General features: G+C 29.3%; 2 protein-coding genes across 2 annotated transcripts; one reads left to right on the top strand and one right to left on the bottom strand.

Moving 5' to 3' along the window:
* The first annotated feature begins 1,730 nt into the window (after nt 1-1,730).
* LOC145100575 (cold-regulated protein 27-like) lies at nt 1,731-3,811 on the top strand. Its single transcript, XM_079037790.1, has 5 exons — nt 1,731-1,936; nt 2,673-2,870; nt 2,957-3,188; nt 3,332-3,429; nt 3,612-3,811. The coding sequence occupies exons 1-5, from the start codon at nt 1,880-1,882 to the stop codon at nt 3,660-3,662; spliced, it is 636 nt and encodes a 211-aa protein (XP_078893916.1). The 5' UTR covers nt 1,731-1,879; the 3' UTR covers nt 3,663-3,811.
* Nucleotides 3,812-7,179: 3,368 nt separating this feature from the next.
* On the bottom strand, nt 7,180-10,978 carry LOC145099267 (uncharacterized). The gene is made up of 11 exons (XM_079036860.1): nt 10,790-10,978; nt 10,565-10,679; nt 10,007-10,135; nt 9,844-9,928; nt 9,630-9,765; nt 9,479-9,534; nt 9,154-9,274; nt 8,984-9,052; nt 8,272-8,340; nt 7,404-7,475; nt 7,180-7,185 (listed from the first exon to the last, which is right to left on the bottom strand). Exons 1-11 carry the CDS (start codon nt 10,976-10,978, stop codon nt 7,180-7,182), a joined length of 1,047 nt encoding a protein of 348 aa, XP_078892986.1.
* Between the last annotated feature and the right edge of the window lie 4,280 nt (nt 10,979-15,258).

The following is a 15,258-nucleotide window of genomic DNA, read 5'->3' as shown; positions in this document are numbered from 1 at the left end:
TCATTTTCTGATTTTTTAGGGAATGATGTTGTTGGTGTTGACATTGATGCTTTGTGGTGACGATGGTTGATGGCAACGTATGGTAGACTGGTTACTTGGCAGTGTTAATGGTGGCGATAGTGGAAGAGTAATGATATTTTCTATTTCTCACTCATCATCTTCGTTGATTTTAGATAAGTTATCCTTTTTTATGATTCACGTATATATTTTTCTTTTGATGTTTGCTTATGAAGTATGAGATAACTTATGTATGTATTAAAATATAAATGAGTTTTTCATACACTGAAATATGAGATTATACTTGTAAATAAGTTATGAATATATTGTATTAAACTGTGAATTGACTGTATTAAGATTTGAAATTTTTATGAATTTTGTATTTGCTTCTGAAATATGAGAAGAAAGAATCATTATACATATATATGATTTTCTCTAATTTTAACAAAATTATATAAAATTTAAATTGTGAATATTATGTACATTAAATTTTGAAAAACACCAACCGTTAGATCTAAATGTATAAATGTATGTTTTAAATTAAGAATATGATATTTTTATGTATTAAAGTTTTAATTTTTTATATTAAGATTTAAATTATATATATTAAACGATAATTGAGTATATTAAATGATGAATTGACTACATGTTGCTGTGATTTTTTTTTAATAATTTTTGTAATAAAATATGAATGATTTATGTAAAAAATTTTGTATTAATTTCTTGTAAATATATTTATTTTTAATGTTACATAAGTATGTAAGAATGTCTTAGTTTTTATAATTATTTTGCATTAAATTCAAAATGGATGAATAAACCAGTTTATTAAACTATGAATGTAGTATTTAACTTGTCATTGTCTGACTTTATATGCAGATCTCATTTGGAAGAAAGAATTGTTGCAATGTTGGCACAGGTGGTTGGTGGCGGCATTTGGTGGTGGTAAAGTTTGGGTTTGATTTCTATGAATTTGAGAATTAGTGTAAAATAAGTTCTGTTAAGTTGTGAATTTTATGTATTAAACTGTAAATGGACTGTATAAAGTTGTATTTTATAAAATTTTTGTGTTAAAATATAAATGAATGCATGCACGAAAGTATTAGACTAAAAAAATTACGATTTTGCCATTCACTTACCAAAAAGCCCAAAATCAGGATTTTAACAAACTTGATAATATTCACAATATAGATTTAGTTATTAAATGAGGTTCTTAGGTTCTTAATCTTTTGTGGTTTTCATTTGAAACACTCCCTATATATATATATATATATATATATATATATATATATATATATATATATATATATATATATATATATATATATATATATATATATATATATATATATATATATATATATAAGTGATGTATATTTTGAAAATATAACGATTAAGTATAATATAGAAAGCAATAATAAATAAAAATAAACTATTATTTCATAACCTAATTCTATGGGCAAAAATATAAATTTGTGGTATCCAAAGGTTATGGGCAAAAATGTAAAATTGCAACCGGCGGCTGATATTTTGAGGGCAATACAAAATATCTGGTTCACAAAAATAAAAATCCGACGGCAGGAAAATATCTGAACGCTGACGTGGATCTAAGACGACGTGGCTCTAGGAACACGCCATGACACGTGTAAAAGACTTGACATCTGGCCGTTTTTACCCCTTCAGCATCAAAATGGCCTCTCGAACGCACTTTTTTGGTCACTTTGTCACCAGAAAATATCCAAATCTACAGCGATTTTTCTCTCTCACGGATTTTCTTTAATTCTCTATTCAAGATCTTTATTGTGATATCAAAGATAAAGTTTGTCCTCCGGCGACGGCGACCGCGACGGCGACTTTGACGCAGACGTGCTATTTGGAGTTGGAGATGACCGGCAACGTGTTACTGAGTGAGTTTGTGGAGCAGGAGGAGAGTTCAATTATGGTAGTTTATTTGTCCTTAATTTGATCATATGTTTATTTCGATATGATGTTAGATTTGTGGTCAATAATTTAAGATCTGTTTGTGTCTATTTTCTATCTGAATTGAGGTGATGATATTTAGGTTTTTTCGCCCTTTTCATCTTAATTGAGGTATCAGGTCTGTTTGTTTTAAACTTATCCTTATATTTCTTTGTAGCACTAATATTGTGGTTTATCATCGTTTTGCGTATGTTTTGCAATAGAACATCTCTTTCTCATATGGTGTTTTTGGCTGCTAATTCTATGGAGCGTAATCGCTTTAAATCAAATTAAATGAGCTTCAATTCCAGCTTCAGACATTGATTTCCGTGCTCTGAAAGCAATCTTGTGGTCTTTTTAGTATTACGTTTGGTATTCTCCTTCGTGCTTTATACTGTTCTGCAGATTGTTTTGCATCGATGTATGGAGAAATTTGTGTTTTCGGCTTCAAACAAACCAACTTTTGATTTTTCTTTATAGTGTTTGTGTATAATCAATGTTTACATGAACTAAAAGATGCTTACACTCGACAATCATCGATCTCACACCTCACATAGTACTAGGGCTAAATATGATCTTGAATTCTTGTTCATATTCAAACTCTGTGACTTAAATGAATTCTTGCCTCATTATCAAGGGTTCTAAACATTTTTGTGTTCATTTCTCAAAATTCTGTTCTCATGTTTACTAATTCATACACTATTCTTTTCACAAATCAGGAATCTCAGAAAAAGGAATCATCAGAATGGACAAATGAGAAGCATAGTTTATATCTGAAGTCAATAGAAGCATCATTCGTTGACCAATTATACAACTCTTTAGATCTACAAAGCTATCAAACTCAAAAAACCTCCTCCTCAAAAACAATTTCATTTTGGAAAAACCACACCAATGCTCCACGTATCCCTTCAGGCCAGGTTTAAAATCTAACCCATTACACATCTCTTTTCAAACCCCTTTTATATCCATTTCTCTCCTTCTGATCCAATTTCTTTTTTTGCAGTTTAAAGTTCATCAGGGTGGCTGTTGGACAAAGAAAAAGTTCATGAAAGAAAAACTGAAAGATTCAGAAAGATCCCATGTTTCTTTAACCAATCCATGGATCCAACATTTCACAAATGGAAACAGACATGGAGCTATGACATCAGCATCCCCTTCCATCCATGAAACACTATCATCATCATCAACTGAAACTTCACAGCAAAACCCTGTTCCTGAATCTGATAGTAATACAGGTACTTACTTCATGACGAGGAGGGCATTCATGTCTTTTGCACATTTATGAAAGTAGGATGCTATAAATTATAATAAACAAAGCAATCAAAGTACATTGCTATTTCTTGCATTCATTTAAACATCCGGTGAAATTTTCTTACAGAGATGACGGATCAAAATTTTGTTGAAGACCTATCAATCAAGAAGACAAACACAAAAAGGAAAAGAACAACTACAGTCGCTAATTCAAGCAATGATCAGGTAATTTGAATGACGGAAGGGTATTTTCGTCTTTTACGCAAACTCATGATCAAAAGCAAACCCTTGTCCCACGATTGACATCAGACCTAGCCCTTACGCCAAACACAGTAAAACCTGTCATGTCATGTCATGTCATGTCCTGTTCTGTTATGATCTGTTTCTGATTGAGATTTGTTTATCAGGTGGTTCCTTTTTGTACTTCTCCTACAAATGCAAAAAATAAGGACTTATAAAAAGATGTTGAAGATGAGGAATTTATATGTTGTTAGGTGGAGATAAATTAACCCATGCTACTCTTGGTAGTAAAGTTGTACATGATATGGAATATGGAGTTCTACTCACTCAGAAATTGGAAAAATCAAGATAGATAGGTCGTTCTTTAATTAGTTTGTGGTTAAATTGCCATCTTGCTACATCATCCATCAATCCTAGCTTGAAGAAAATCAAATGCTTTTAGGTGGATATTTTGCTTTGTTTAGTAATAAATGTTTGCAATTATGCATATGCTTGATGTAACAATAACAATATGAAGAATTCATATATATGACTATATTGATATGAGATCTTAGGCTTAAGAATTTATATATATATATATATATATATATATATATATATATATATATATATATAGAGAGAGAGAGAGAGAGAGAGAGAGTTAGGTTCAAATGTTTTCACTATCTATTGTGTGCCATATATATATATATATATATATATATATATATATATATATATATATAGAGAGAGAGAGAGAGAGAGAGAGAGTTAGGTTCAAATGTTTTCACTATCTATTGTGTGCCTGTATGATTGATTCTGGACCAATTATTTTAGTTATTTTAAGAAACTAATTAATGCATATTAAATGCTGAAGATGTAATTAATATCCATTATATCTTCAACATGTAATATACATTAATTACTTTCTTAAAATAACTAAAATGATTGGTCCAGAATCAATCACGCATACACACAATAGATAATGAAAACAAAATAACCTAACCTTATATATATATATATATATATATATATATATATATATATATATATATATATATATATATATATATTGTGTTTAGGTTCCTCGTATTTAGAGGCACGACTCACTTTCATTGGCCTACTTGTTTTTAGTTTATATATTTGTGTATTTTTAATTATATATTTAAGGAAGAACGAGTCAAATGCTTAGTTATATAATGGTGTGTATGTACATCATCCATTGTGCATTGATTCAAACTTTTCCAACTTATAACAACTCCATTGAAATGAAAAAAAAATCGCAACTCAGACTTTACGTTGTCTTTATACTTAATAACTCTTTACACAAATCTCATCATAAAACCATCTAGTGACTATCATCTAGATTAGCTTGTCGTGTTTAACGTATAAGATAAATCAAGTGACACCCGTAAATTAAAGTGTGTATAAACGAAACTATGATTTTGTTATGATTTGAATATGTGGCTATTTATGATGAATTGAATGGACAATGATGTTAATATATGTTTAATGATCTCATAACACCCTAAAGTGTTCTGTTACTTTATATATGGATTCAATTCCATGATTTGTAAATGGTGAAATTGAAGCTCGGGCCATGGTGGGATGTTATTGTAACTGTTAATCGGACCAAGTAACCAAATAATTGGTCTAACCTTGTGTAAATGAAGAATAAAATAAGGATATGGTAAATTAGGAAGCTGTTGGAAGCTATCAAGACTCTATGGTTAAGGACAATGTATTAATCAATATACAAACTTAGGTTTGAAGGTTAAAGAATGTCAAGAAGCATCTAGAGTTACAACTCAAGGTATGTAATAATATAAGTTTGAAAGTTGATTGTGCAATGTTAATGAATGTAACATTCTGATTTTGGGCCTAGGAGTTGTGGTTATTTTTAGTGAAAATACCTTTTTGAAAATAAATAAAATAGATAAATATAATAAGCCATGGAAATTTATTGAATAAGTTCAACTTGGTCAATTTTAAATTTCAAGACATTAGAAAGATCTATCGTGGGAAACTAAGATTTTAGTGTTGAAGGCCAATAGTGGCAAGTTTGGAAAACTTGTGGAAGTTTAAATCTAATTAGAAAAACTATTTAAAAAGGGATAATATGTGATGATATGATTTGGAAGCTTAAGAGAGTTTTAAGCTAAAAATGTGGAAAACCTTGTTGGGAAAAATTAAGACATAGGGACTAAAATTGTAAAGTTAGTTGAACTTGTTTGACTTTGACGGACTAGTTATATTATGGAAAAGTTAGAGAAGAATATAAGATATACATACATGGTGATTGGTGAGTCAATAGGTTAGAAGTGAAAAGAATTGAAGGATGATGGACTATTTGTGTCAAAGTGTCCATGGCGGTGAAATAATATCCCCAAACCCTTCTCTCCTTTTCATTTGGGAAGTGATTCGTATATAACGATTTTTTTCCATACACAACAAATTATGCTTTATAGAATTGTATGATACAAGACTTTAATGCATAAATTGTTGTGTATGGAAAAATTTTGTTGTATACGAATCAGCTCCCTTTTCATTTGGAAGGAATTCAGCTTCTGGATATCTCCTTTGGTGATTCCTCTCCATCCATGGAAGGTTTGAAGCTCCAAATTGAATTAATGAAAGTCTACTTATTCTCTCATCAAATCCTAAACTTAGAATGTATAAATTTTTGTTTAATTCTTAATGTTCATGCATGTGGTTCATGGGAATGCTTCAAATCCAAGTTCTAAGTTAGTTTCTAAAAGTGAATAGCTTCTATAATCCATATCTTATCAACAACTTCTTTTACAGTTGTTTGATTTGGATTTTGATGGAATTTTCAGGATTCCAAGTCCTAACTTTCATAGAATTAGAACTTCATGATCTATTTTGGGTTATAAAAATGTTCTCTGAGGTTCATCTAACAATCTAAAGGTCGTAGTAGTAAATCATTTGGATCTATGAATTTATTGGTAAGATTCAAGCTTGAAATTTGACTTTTGAGTTTGAATTTGACCAAAACATCACATAATGTATTGATAATGATTTGAAGTATGTTAAGGGTTCTAATATGTTCTTAGTTATTATAATCATGGATACCAATTAGGCGCAAAATCTAAAATAATGACAATTTTGGAGTTTTAAAGCATAAAAATGGAGATAATGAAAAGTTAGTTGAATATTAATGTTGTTATAGATGGTACGTGAGTGTTAAAACATGTTTAATGAAGTTATTAAAATATAATAAGCATTGAAGTGGTTTAGAATGATGCTGTAAGGATTAGAACACCCACGTTGATGTTTTTTCAATTCTTTGTTGCAACGCCAACTAAGCATCATGTTTTGCAAAGAAAACAAGTGGACAACTTAATATAAAATGTGTTAAAACAAATAAAGTAATTAAATATTATTAAACTAGGTTATAACCCGTGGGAACCATGGTTATAAAATAAATTAAATATTTATAAAAAACTTATAATTAGTAATCAATTATTGTAAATAAATTATTAATTAAGATATATATTTTTTTAGTTATATAAAATTATAATTGTTGTTTTAAATGAAAATGTGAAATATATTTTGAAGATATATATCAGACAATATTTATTTGTGAAGTAACGAAGAAAAATAAGAATAAAATATAATAAAATACTAAATGTATTATAAAAATAAACAATCACAGTAAAGTAAATGAAGTAAATTAAAATTGTTATGTAATTAGTTAATTAAGTTGTTCAAATAAACATATATGAAAAATATAACAAATCACAACTAAAAATTACATTAAAGTTTTATTAAAAATATTAATAAAAGATGTTATATGAAATAATATTCTACAAGAAATTTTACAGATTTCTAAAAACTTCTTTATAAACAACATTAGAAGTTTTATTTGTAGGTCTACCATCCTTATCTAAAATTAACAATTTTAATCCTTGTCTACTTTGAACTCTAGATAAGGCAACATACAATTGACCATGTGAAAAAACCGGATCTTTCAGAAACAAACCAACCATAGATAAGGATTGTCCTTGGCTCTTGTTAATTGTCATTGCAAAACACTGAAAAAAAAAAACATAAGTTTTAAATGTTTTTGGCTCTTGTTAAATGTTTGTGTGGTAGATGAATGTCTGCAATTTAATATTGTAGACATATTTTTAGATCTTTTTTTATTCAAATATAATTTCCTTAATTTTTGCCACTTTTTAGTTGAAGTTGAATCCATATTAATTTCTATCTTCTGTAAAAAAAAAAAAAAATAACTAAAATTAATATGTAATCAAGTTAGTAACGATTCATAAAAACAGAAATAAGTACTTAGTAAAAAACAATTATATATTCGGTTGTTGAGGTAACGGTCATACAGTAAAAATAAATTGTAAAATTGATTCAAAAAATGAAATTGTATAAAATTTTTATAATTTTGTATAAACTCTTTTATACATAACATTAAATATTTTATTTCGTAAGATAGTGATTTACAAAAATTAAGATTTATTTATCTATTTATTATTAAAAGTATAAATTATTAATTTTGTTATTATTATTATTCTAAATTCTAAATGTAAAGGTAACCCAAGTTAAACCAAACTGTTATACATTTGGATTAGGATTCCTTTGATGATGTGCACGTCCAAACAACCCTAATTCCTATTTGTGTGTATTTCCATTTCCAACTCCATTATCTCTCGTTACAGAAAACCACGTCTTCTATTTGTGTGTATTTCCATTTCCCTACCCTAACAGTTTTGTTTTCTCGCCGCTTGCCAAAAACCCTAAGAAACAGATAGTTATATTTAAGGTTATAAAGTTATAATTTAAACAACATTACGTGGTTAGTTAATATATATATGAGACCTTTAAACTTATGTTATCTTGAGATTCACAATCAGTGATACCAACATCAAAAGATTCTGAATTACCAGCCTGTATAATAAATATAAAAAATATTAAATTGTTATCAAGTATTGTATATCTTATTAAAGATTCAACTTAAATATAATCACCTCTGTAGCAGTGGCGAGTCTAGAACGTAAAACGACATGGTTCACTATTAAAATGATATCGATAGAAAAAAAAAATACTAGTTGTGAGTTCGGGTCGGGTCAAATCGTATAAACAAAAAAAAAAATTAAAGTTCTTACAATTATACCCGACATATATATATATATATATATATATATATATATATATATATATATATATATATATATATATATATATATAAAACCGACGTTGTTCATCTCCACCTTGGATAGATTATTTATTTGGGCTATTGAAATATAAAATATAAACTTTAAAAATCCTGATTTATACGTATTTTCTTTTGCCAAAACAATAGGGTAGTTCACTAAACATAATTAAGGTAGGTCACAATTTTCATTTTCTATACTTCTTATTAAAAGAAAATAATAATAAGGTAGGTCAAGTGACCTACCTTTGTAATATGTGGACTCTCTATGGTAGCAAACTTTTTTTCCAAATCTTCTATCAACTTCTCATCATCACTAACCCTCAAAATAGTATACTAATTGTTGTTCCTTTGGACGTTGTATTTTCTAATAGAAACTTTAAAGGCTAGTTTCATGTTTTTCAAAACATTAATATCAGAGGGGGGTTTTGTTGTATCAAAGCCAAGCTGCAAGTAAAAGCATGAATAGAGCATAAGTATGTAAATTATATATAAAGAAAATATAAAGGAATAAGGTATTTATAATTATTAATAACAAAAATATTCACCCGAGCTGTTTTTTCAATTAAATCTTTTGCAGATATTTTCAGCAGCTTCTTCGCGTCTTGCTCAAACATTGTCAATGTTATACTTCCGGTATTATCTTGAACACGCACCGGAATCATGAACCTATAACAGTTGAAAAGTCATCCAAAATATTAAACATAAATTTATATTAACATTTTATGACAAATGAGTCAAGGAAAAAGCATTAACCTTGGAATTATTGACGTTTCAATTGTTTTGCATTCTGGATTTCTACAGTTTTAAACTGATCCGGTGACATTGTCTACAAATACCTTGGTATTGCAACTTTTACACGCCAGATAAGACCAAGGTAAATTTTGGACAATTCCAATTATTGTGGCGACAATAATGAATGTATTTATCTAAGTTAAAAAATAGTGAAATTTATTATAATCGTCGGTAAACATTAAATAATAAATTCCAATAATTCAATATAGTATTTTACTAAAGTTTTTACCTGAATCGGATCAAAAATATCTGCAATTATTTTCAGCTCATTCTTGAGTATGAAATCATCCCTTTCAGAAGTTTGATTAGATTGCATAACTGTGAAAGTACTTGATGAGTTTTGATTGGGACCATCTTGATTCAAACTGTTAGTAAAAAACATTCAAGTTATAAGATAGAATACAGTTTGTTTTTAATTATTAAAATATCTAATTATAGTATACCTCTTTCTGAAATCAGATATCTCATCAATGTCGGTATTGATGATGAACTTTGATACATCAAAATATGTATCCACGTAAGGGTGACCTATATATAAAAAAAAGTATAAAATGAAGAAGTAGTTAATGTTTATCATTTAAAAATAATGAAAAAAACATATTATACCTCTCCAAACATTAACCCTTGCAAACTGAATGATTATGACAATGCGTCGAATGTTTGGATTCGTTTGGATATAATCAGATAATTGGTAACCATAATCCCCCCCATAAGGTGACATCCAGTTGTGAACCACTAAAAAAATATTGTCAGCATAAATAAGGATTTTGTTGGTTATTCCAATTAGATACTTAGCATACAAAACAGTCAAGGTTATAGAAAATACTTTGCATCTTGGATTTGGACTCTCGGCTTATGTTTTTTTTTTCTATCTGGGTTTCGTGAATCAATTTCGCCAACTGCAACCACCAAGCCGATAACATCTATATACAAATAAACATATCAAGTTGTTATTTATTTGAAGGGTACAATATAATTATTTAATTAAAAGTATAAATTGTTAGTTAAGTATAATAAACTAACCTAATGACATATTTTCTAGATATGTGCCAGTGATAATGGTTTGATAGTCAACAAAAGCAAACCCATTTACAGACCCAGAAAAGTCAACACACCGCCGATTTAGAGTGAGTTTTTGAATTTGATCCGTCAGCTGAAATTTACCTTTATCCATCTTTGCTAAATTTGGAGATTTGATGAAAAAAGCATCACCTTCTTTTAGAACTTTTGTATACATGTAAATGTAATTTTTTGGGACATATCCTTGGATCTTATTACCCTAAATTAAGATGATAGTTAATAAAATAGTTAAAAAAGGGAGCTACAGATACTGTTTTTTTAAAAAAAAATACTACATAAGTAATTCAAAACAATAAGCATGTAATATACCTGTTCATCCATGAAAATAATTTCAATGGAGAAAAGTTCATCCGTGTTCCAGTAACATTTCAGTGTCCATAATCTGATTACACGAAGTTTCATGGTGAAATTATCCTTCAAGACATCAATATCACTTATGAGGGTAACATTTTCAGCAGCCATAATCTGTAACAGGGGCAAATACGGAAATAAATACATTGATTCACTTTGAAAATGAAAGTAGAATGTTTAAGTTTCATTGTCGATAATCAGGATTCATGTTTAAGTTATCAAGAAAGTTCGTAATACAACTATTCTCCTGTATAACATGTCTCATTTTTTTGATAACATTGATTTGTAATGAAACAGGAAAAGCAATGGAAACTGATCAGAATATGGTTGAACGTGTAATAGAGAGTATTACCTTTGTATTATGAATAACCGGAGGAAAACGTATGCAGGGGAAGAACAACAAAGGTATTAAATTGTTATAGTTTTTGTATTTATATACCACTGCTGAGAAATGAATAGATTTCGTTACCAAAGGGGCAATGGCCTAGCGGTATGGAGTGACCATCTCATATGAGAGGTCAGGGGTTCAAGTCTCAGTGGAGACATAGGTGGTTATTTAGGAGTAGATTAGTTAGTTTGACGTTTCAAAAAAAAATATCAAAAATGGAAACGTAATTAATATTAATATTAATGCTTCCTAAAAAATCGTTATGATTTAGTATATTTATATACTAGGTGTGAGACCCATGTATTACATGGGTTTATTTAAAAAAAATTAAATATAAAATTTTAACAATTTGAAAACTTTAAATTTATAAGAAAAATAAGAAATTTTTTAAATTATTAAAATTAATGAGACTTTAATGCATTAGATACATTACATATATAAACCATTTCTAATAAATACCTTACATATATATTACCTTATATATTAAATGTGGATTTTAATTTAATAAAATCAAAAATACAATAAAATGACAAGTGGAAAATAGAAAATTTTAAAATTTCTAGAAAATGTCATGTGTCCAAATGAATGAGAAGAGGACATGTGACAAAGTCATTTTCATTTATTAGGGTAGATTTAGATTTAGATTTTTCCATTAGTCAATTTAGTTAAATTGTTATTTTGGTAAAAAAAATCTTTTGACCTTTTTAAAATCATGAATATTGTATCTTAATATAAGCTGTTTTTTAAATCAAAAGGATAATATTATGCTTAATTTAGATCAAGCTGATTTTCAAGGATTTGGTATATTGAAGGGATTGCATGTAGGTGGCCTCATTGTTTGTAATAAGGGTTATTGTAATAAATTGATTAAGGGTTATTAGAAAAGGTGGCGTGATTGTCTATACTTAATTGATTTATTTGTATTTATTGATTTATTGATTGATTAATGGTTATTGTAATAAATTAGGCAAGAAATATTACAATTCAATTGTGTTGATGACGTGTTGCATTTGTGTATGGGAGGAGTGAATTATTGGAATTCTTATTAATGAGGAAAAACCAAATAGTGACAAGTGGCAAAAATTAAATTTAAAGCTCCAATTGGTTGACAATTGGCAAATTTGCTACTCTTTTATTAGGTAAGGAGACATGGGGCATTATGTCTTTGCAAGGCTTGCAAATATAACAATAAGTAAATGTATGTGACATCAAATGTGAAACAACTGGCATTGCAAAAGAAATTAAAATGCGATAAATTCGATTTAGCAAAGTAGTTTATTGTTTTTGGCAAAACTATATGTTGTAGCAAAACATAGGGATCTTGTGTTTTTGTTGGAATTCCTAAGTCAAGTAGGTCTTTAGGATCCAATTTTCTGAGGCTTAAGCAAGGTGGTTTAAGAGTCTAATATTGTTCTACAAGTTGGCAGAATATATATATATATATATATATATATATATATATATATATATATAGAGAGAGAGAGAGAGAGAGTTAGGATCATATATTACCTATAAGTATCGTATGAATGTATAACCAAATGTGGTCCACTCATCTCATAATAGTATTATAGTTATTTAATCATATAAAATAATTATTATAAAAATTAAGTTCATTTAATTTTAGAAACTTAATCAAGTTAAATACGGAATAATCACTAATCACGACTATACCTCTTTTGTTAATCAATTTCTATTTATCGTCACTTTTATTCCTTTTGTCCCTAACTCCTGCTTACTCTAAACCTAGTAGAAGAATGAAACCCAAAAATTGAAAATCGTTAAATCGCATCTAAATCGGAAAATAGTGGTACTCAAAATAGTTTTCATCCATTATGCAATCCAAATCGGCAAATCGTTAAATCAAATATCGATATCTCGTATTTAGTTGGGTTCATGCTTCGATGATACATTGGTGGACGTTGGCAAAGACAAAGTTGACAGAGACAAAATATTCGGTGAAATCGTCACGAACACAAACTCACAAAGTCAAATCGTCTCAATCACCATTTTGTACTTCGATAAGACGATGGTGGATGTCGGCAAATCGTTTAATCAAATTGTCTCGAACCCAAATCACTGAATAAGAGACAATCATGAAATCATGTAGGTATTCCTTCTTAGTCACCATTCTCTACTTCGATTCACTTCTCTAACTTCCATTTTGATCATTATCGACATTCAAAGAATTAAGAATACCCATGTAATGTATTTGTGAAATTGTATGGTTGGATACGATATTCTTGGATGTATCTGTAATCGAGTTTTCATATGCAATGTTGAATCCACATATGTATGGCTAAAACTATATGTATGGTTGAATCAGTTTTGTATAAGTATTGTTGGATATATATATATATATATATATATGTGTGTGTGTGTGTGTGTGTGTGTGTGGTTCTAGAACTAGATGTATTTGTAATTCATCTTCCATCCCAAAAGAAATAAATAAATATATATAGTGACAAATTGTTTCACATCTTTTACCATATCAACATTATTATTACATTATAATATTTGACAAGGACTCTATCAGGCATTAGTCAAATTGAAGCTTAAGAAATCAACCACCTCGATAGCTTATAATTCACTAAGTAAATTACGGATATAGATTTTTTATGGTTAGTATAAGTAGGAATTTTGAGTCCAAGTTTTAAAATTTTGACATGACTAATTATATTATATTTATATTTTTCAGGATTGGTCTTCAAAATGGTTAAATATAGCTTTCAAATGTTATATGTTCATATATAATCCATTTTTTTTATCAAAGTGAATTAGTTAAATTTATAAATTGGTACAGACAAATTTACAATTTGCTCAAATTTCTACCCCAATCCTTTTTATTATTTTCACTTATTTTTGCAGGTCATGAACAGAGGATAAAAGTTTGTTATTCTCACCGTATTCATTCTCACGGAATTTGATTACATGGTACTTATTCTCACAGAATGTTACGCTCAAGGGTCTGAATGTAGTAAAGATAAATGGTGTGTGAAGGGGAGCATGATGATTAAGGAACTAAAGGTTGGACGATGAGTTTTTAAGCAAGGGAACTAGATAACATTTTCACCATGCTCTTCTTGTAGAACAACGAAGAGCTCCACATCATTTGGTTCCTTATCCACCTTCTGGGAAGCAACAAATACCTAAACCACCTTCATTGTTGTAGTTAGCTCCTCATACAATACATAGATCGAGCCATAAGGTTTATACAATTGTACATTATTTTCATTTTCATAAGAATGTTAGGTTTTAAAATTGTAAACTATCTTCATCCTAATAAGAATGTCATATTTTTATATTTGAATTTTGGGTAAATTACACCAATAGTCCCTTGTGCACACACCAGAAAGCGTGTTTAGTCCCTATTTTCAAAAATTAACTCGGACCGTCCCTTTTTTGGTTAAAAGTTACACGTTTCATCCCTCATCAGTTTAAATCTACGTGTTTCATCCCTTACAAGACTTGAAAAGACTATATTGCCCTTGTTTATTTTCTTTTTGATTTTCTTTTTGATTGTTGACTTTTTTAATTATATTATATAAAAAATAATGTGGGCCTTCACCTTACACACCTTACCCCCGTTTAGCTAAATACCCTAAATCTCCCCTCCGTTTCTATATGTTTGTCTGAAAATCTCACCTCCCCGATAAAGCCAAAATCCGGCCACCGGAGGTAATCATCATCCACTTCAGACCACTGGGGTCCTCCCCTTTACACCAACGATTTCATCCCCTGCAAGTAATCATCGCCATCTCCTCCAATCCCCCACCGTCGCCTCCAAGCCACCGCCACCTCCTCACATGTGCGTTGCCACTGTGGAGATCGATTATGGAGCTCGACGGAACACAACCATCCTATATGTCTCTCATCCTTCTCTAATCTGAATACTCTATCTTCAAGCCTTCACCTTCATCATCTCAGATCACCACCACCTAGGGTTTCATTTCAGATCGCGATAGCCGCCTAGGGTTTGTCTCGGATCGCTCAACCTTCTTGAGCATCAAACATGATAAAATATGTGGATCTTCAGCGACTT

The sequence above is a fragment of the Lactuca serriola genome, chromosome 4, assembly GCF_051521515.1.
Source record: "Lactuca serriola cultivar US96UC23 chromosome 4, Lser_US96UC23_V15, whole genome shotgun sequence".
NCBI classification, from domain to species: domain Eukaryota; kingdom Viridiplantae; phylum Streptophyta; class Magnoliopsida; order Asterales; family Asteraceae; genus Lactuca; species Lactuca serriola.
The sequence above is the reverse complement of the archived record's forward strand: the minus strand, read 5'-3'. Positions and strand labels throughout refer to the sequence as shown.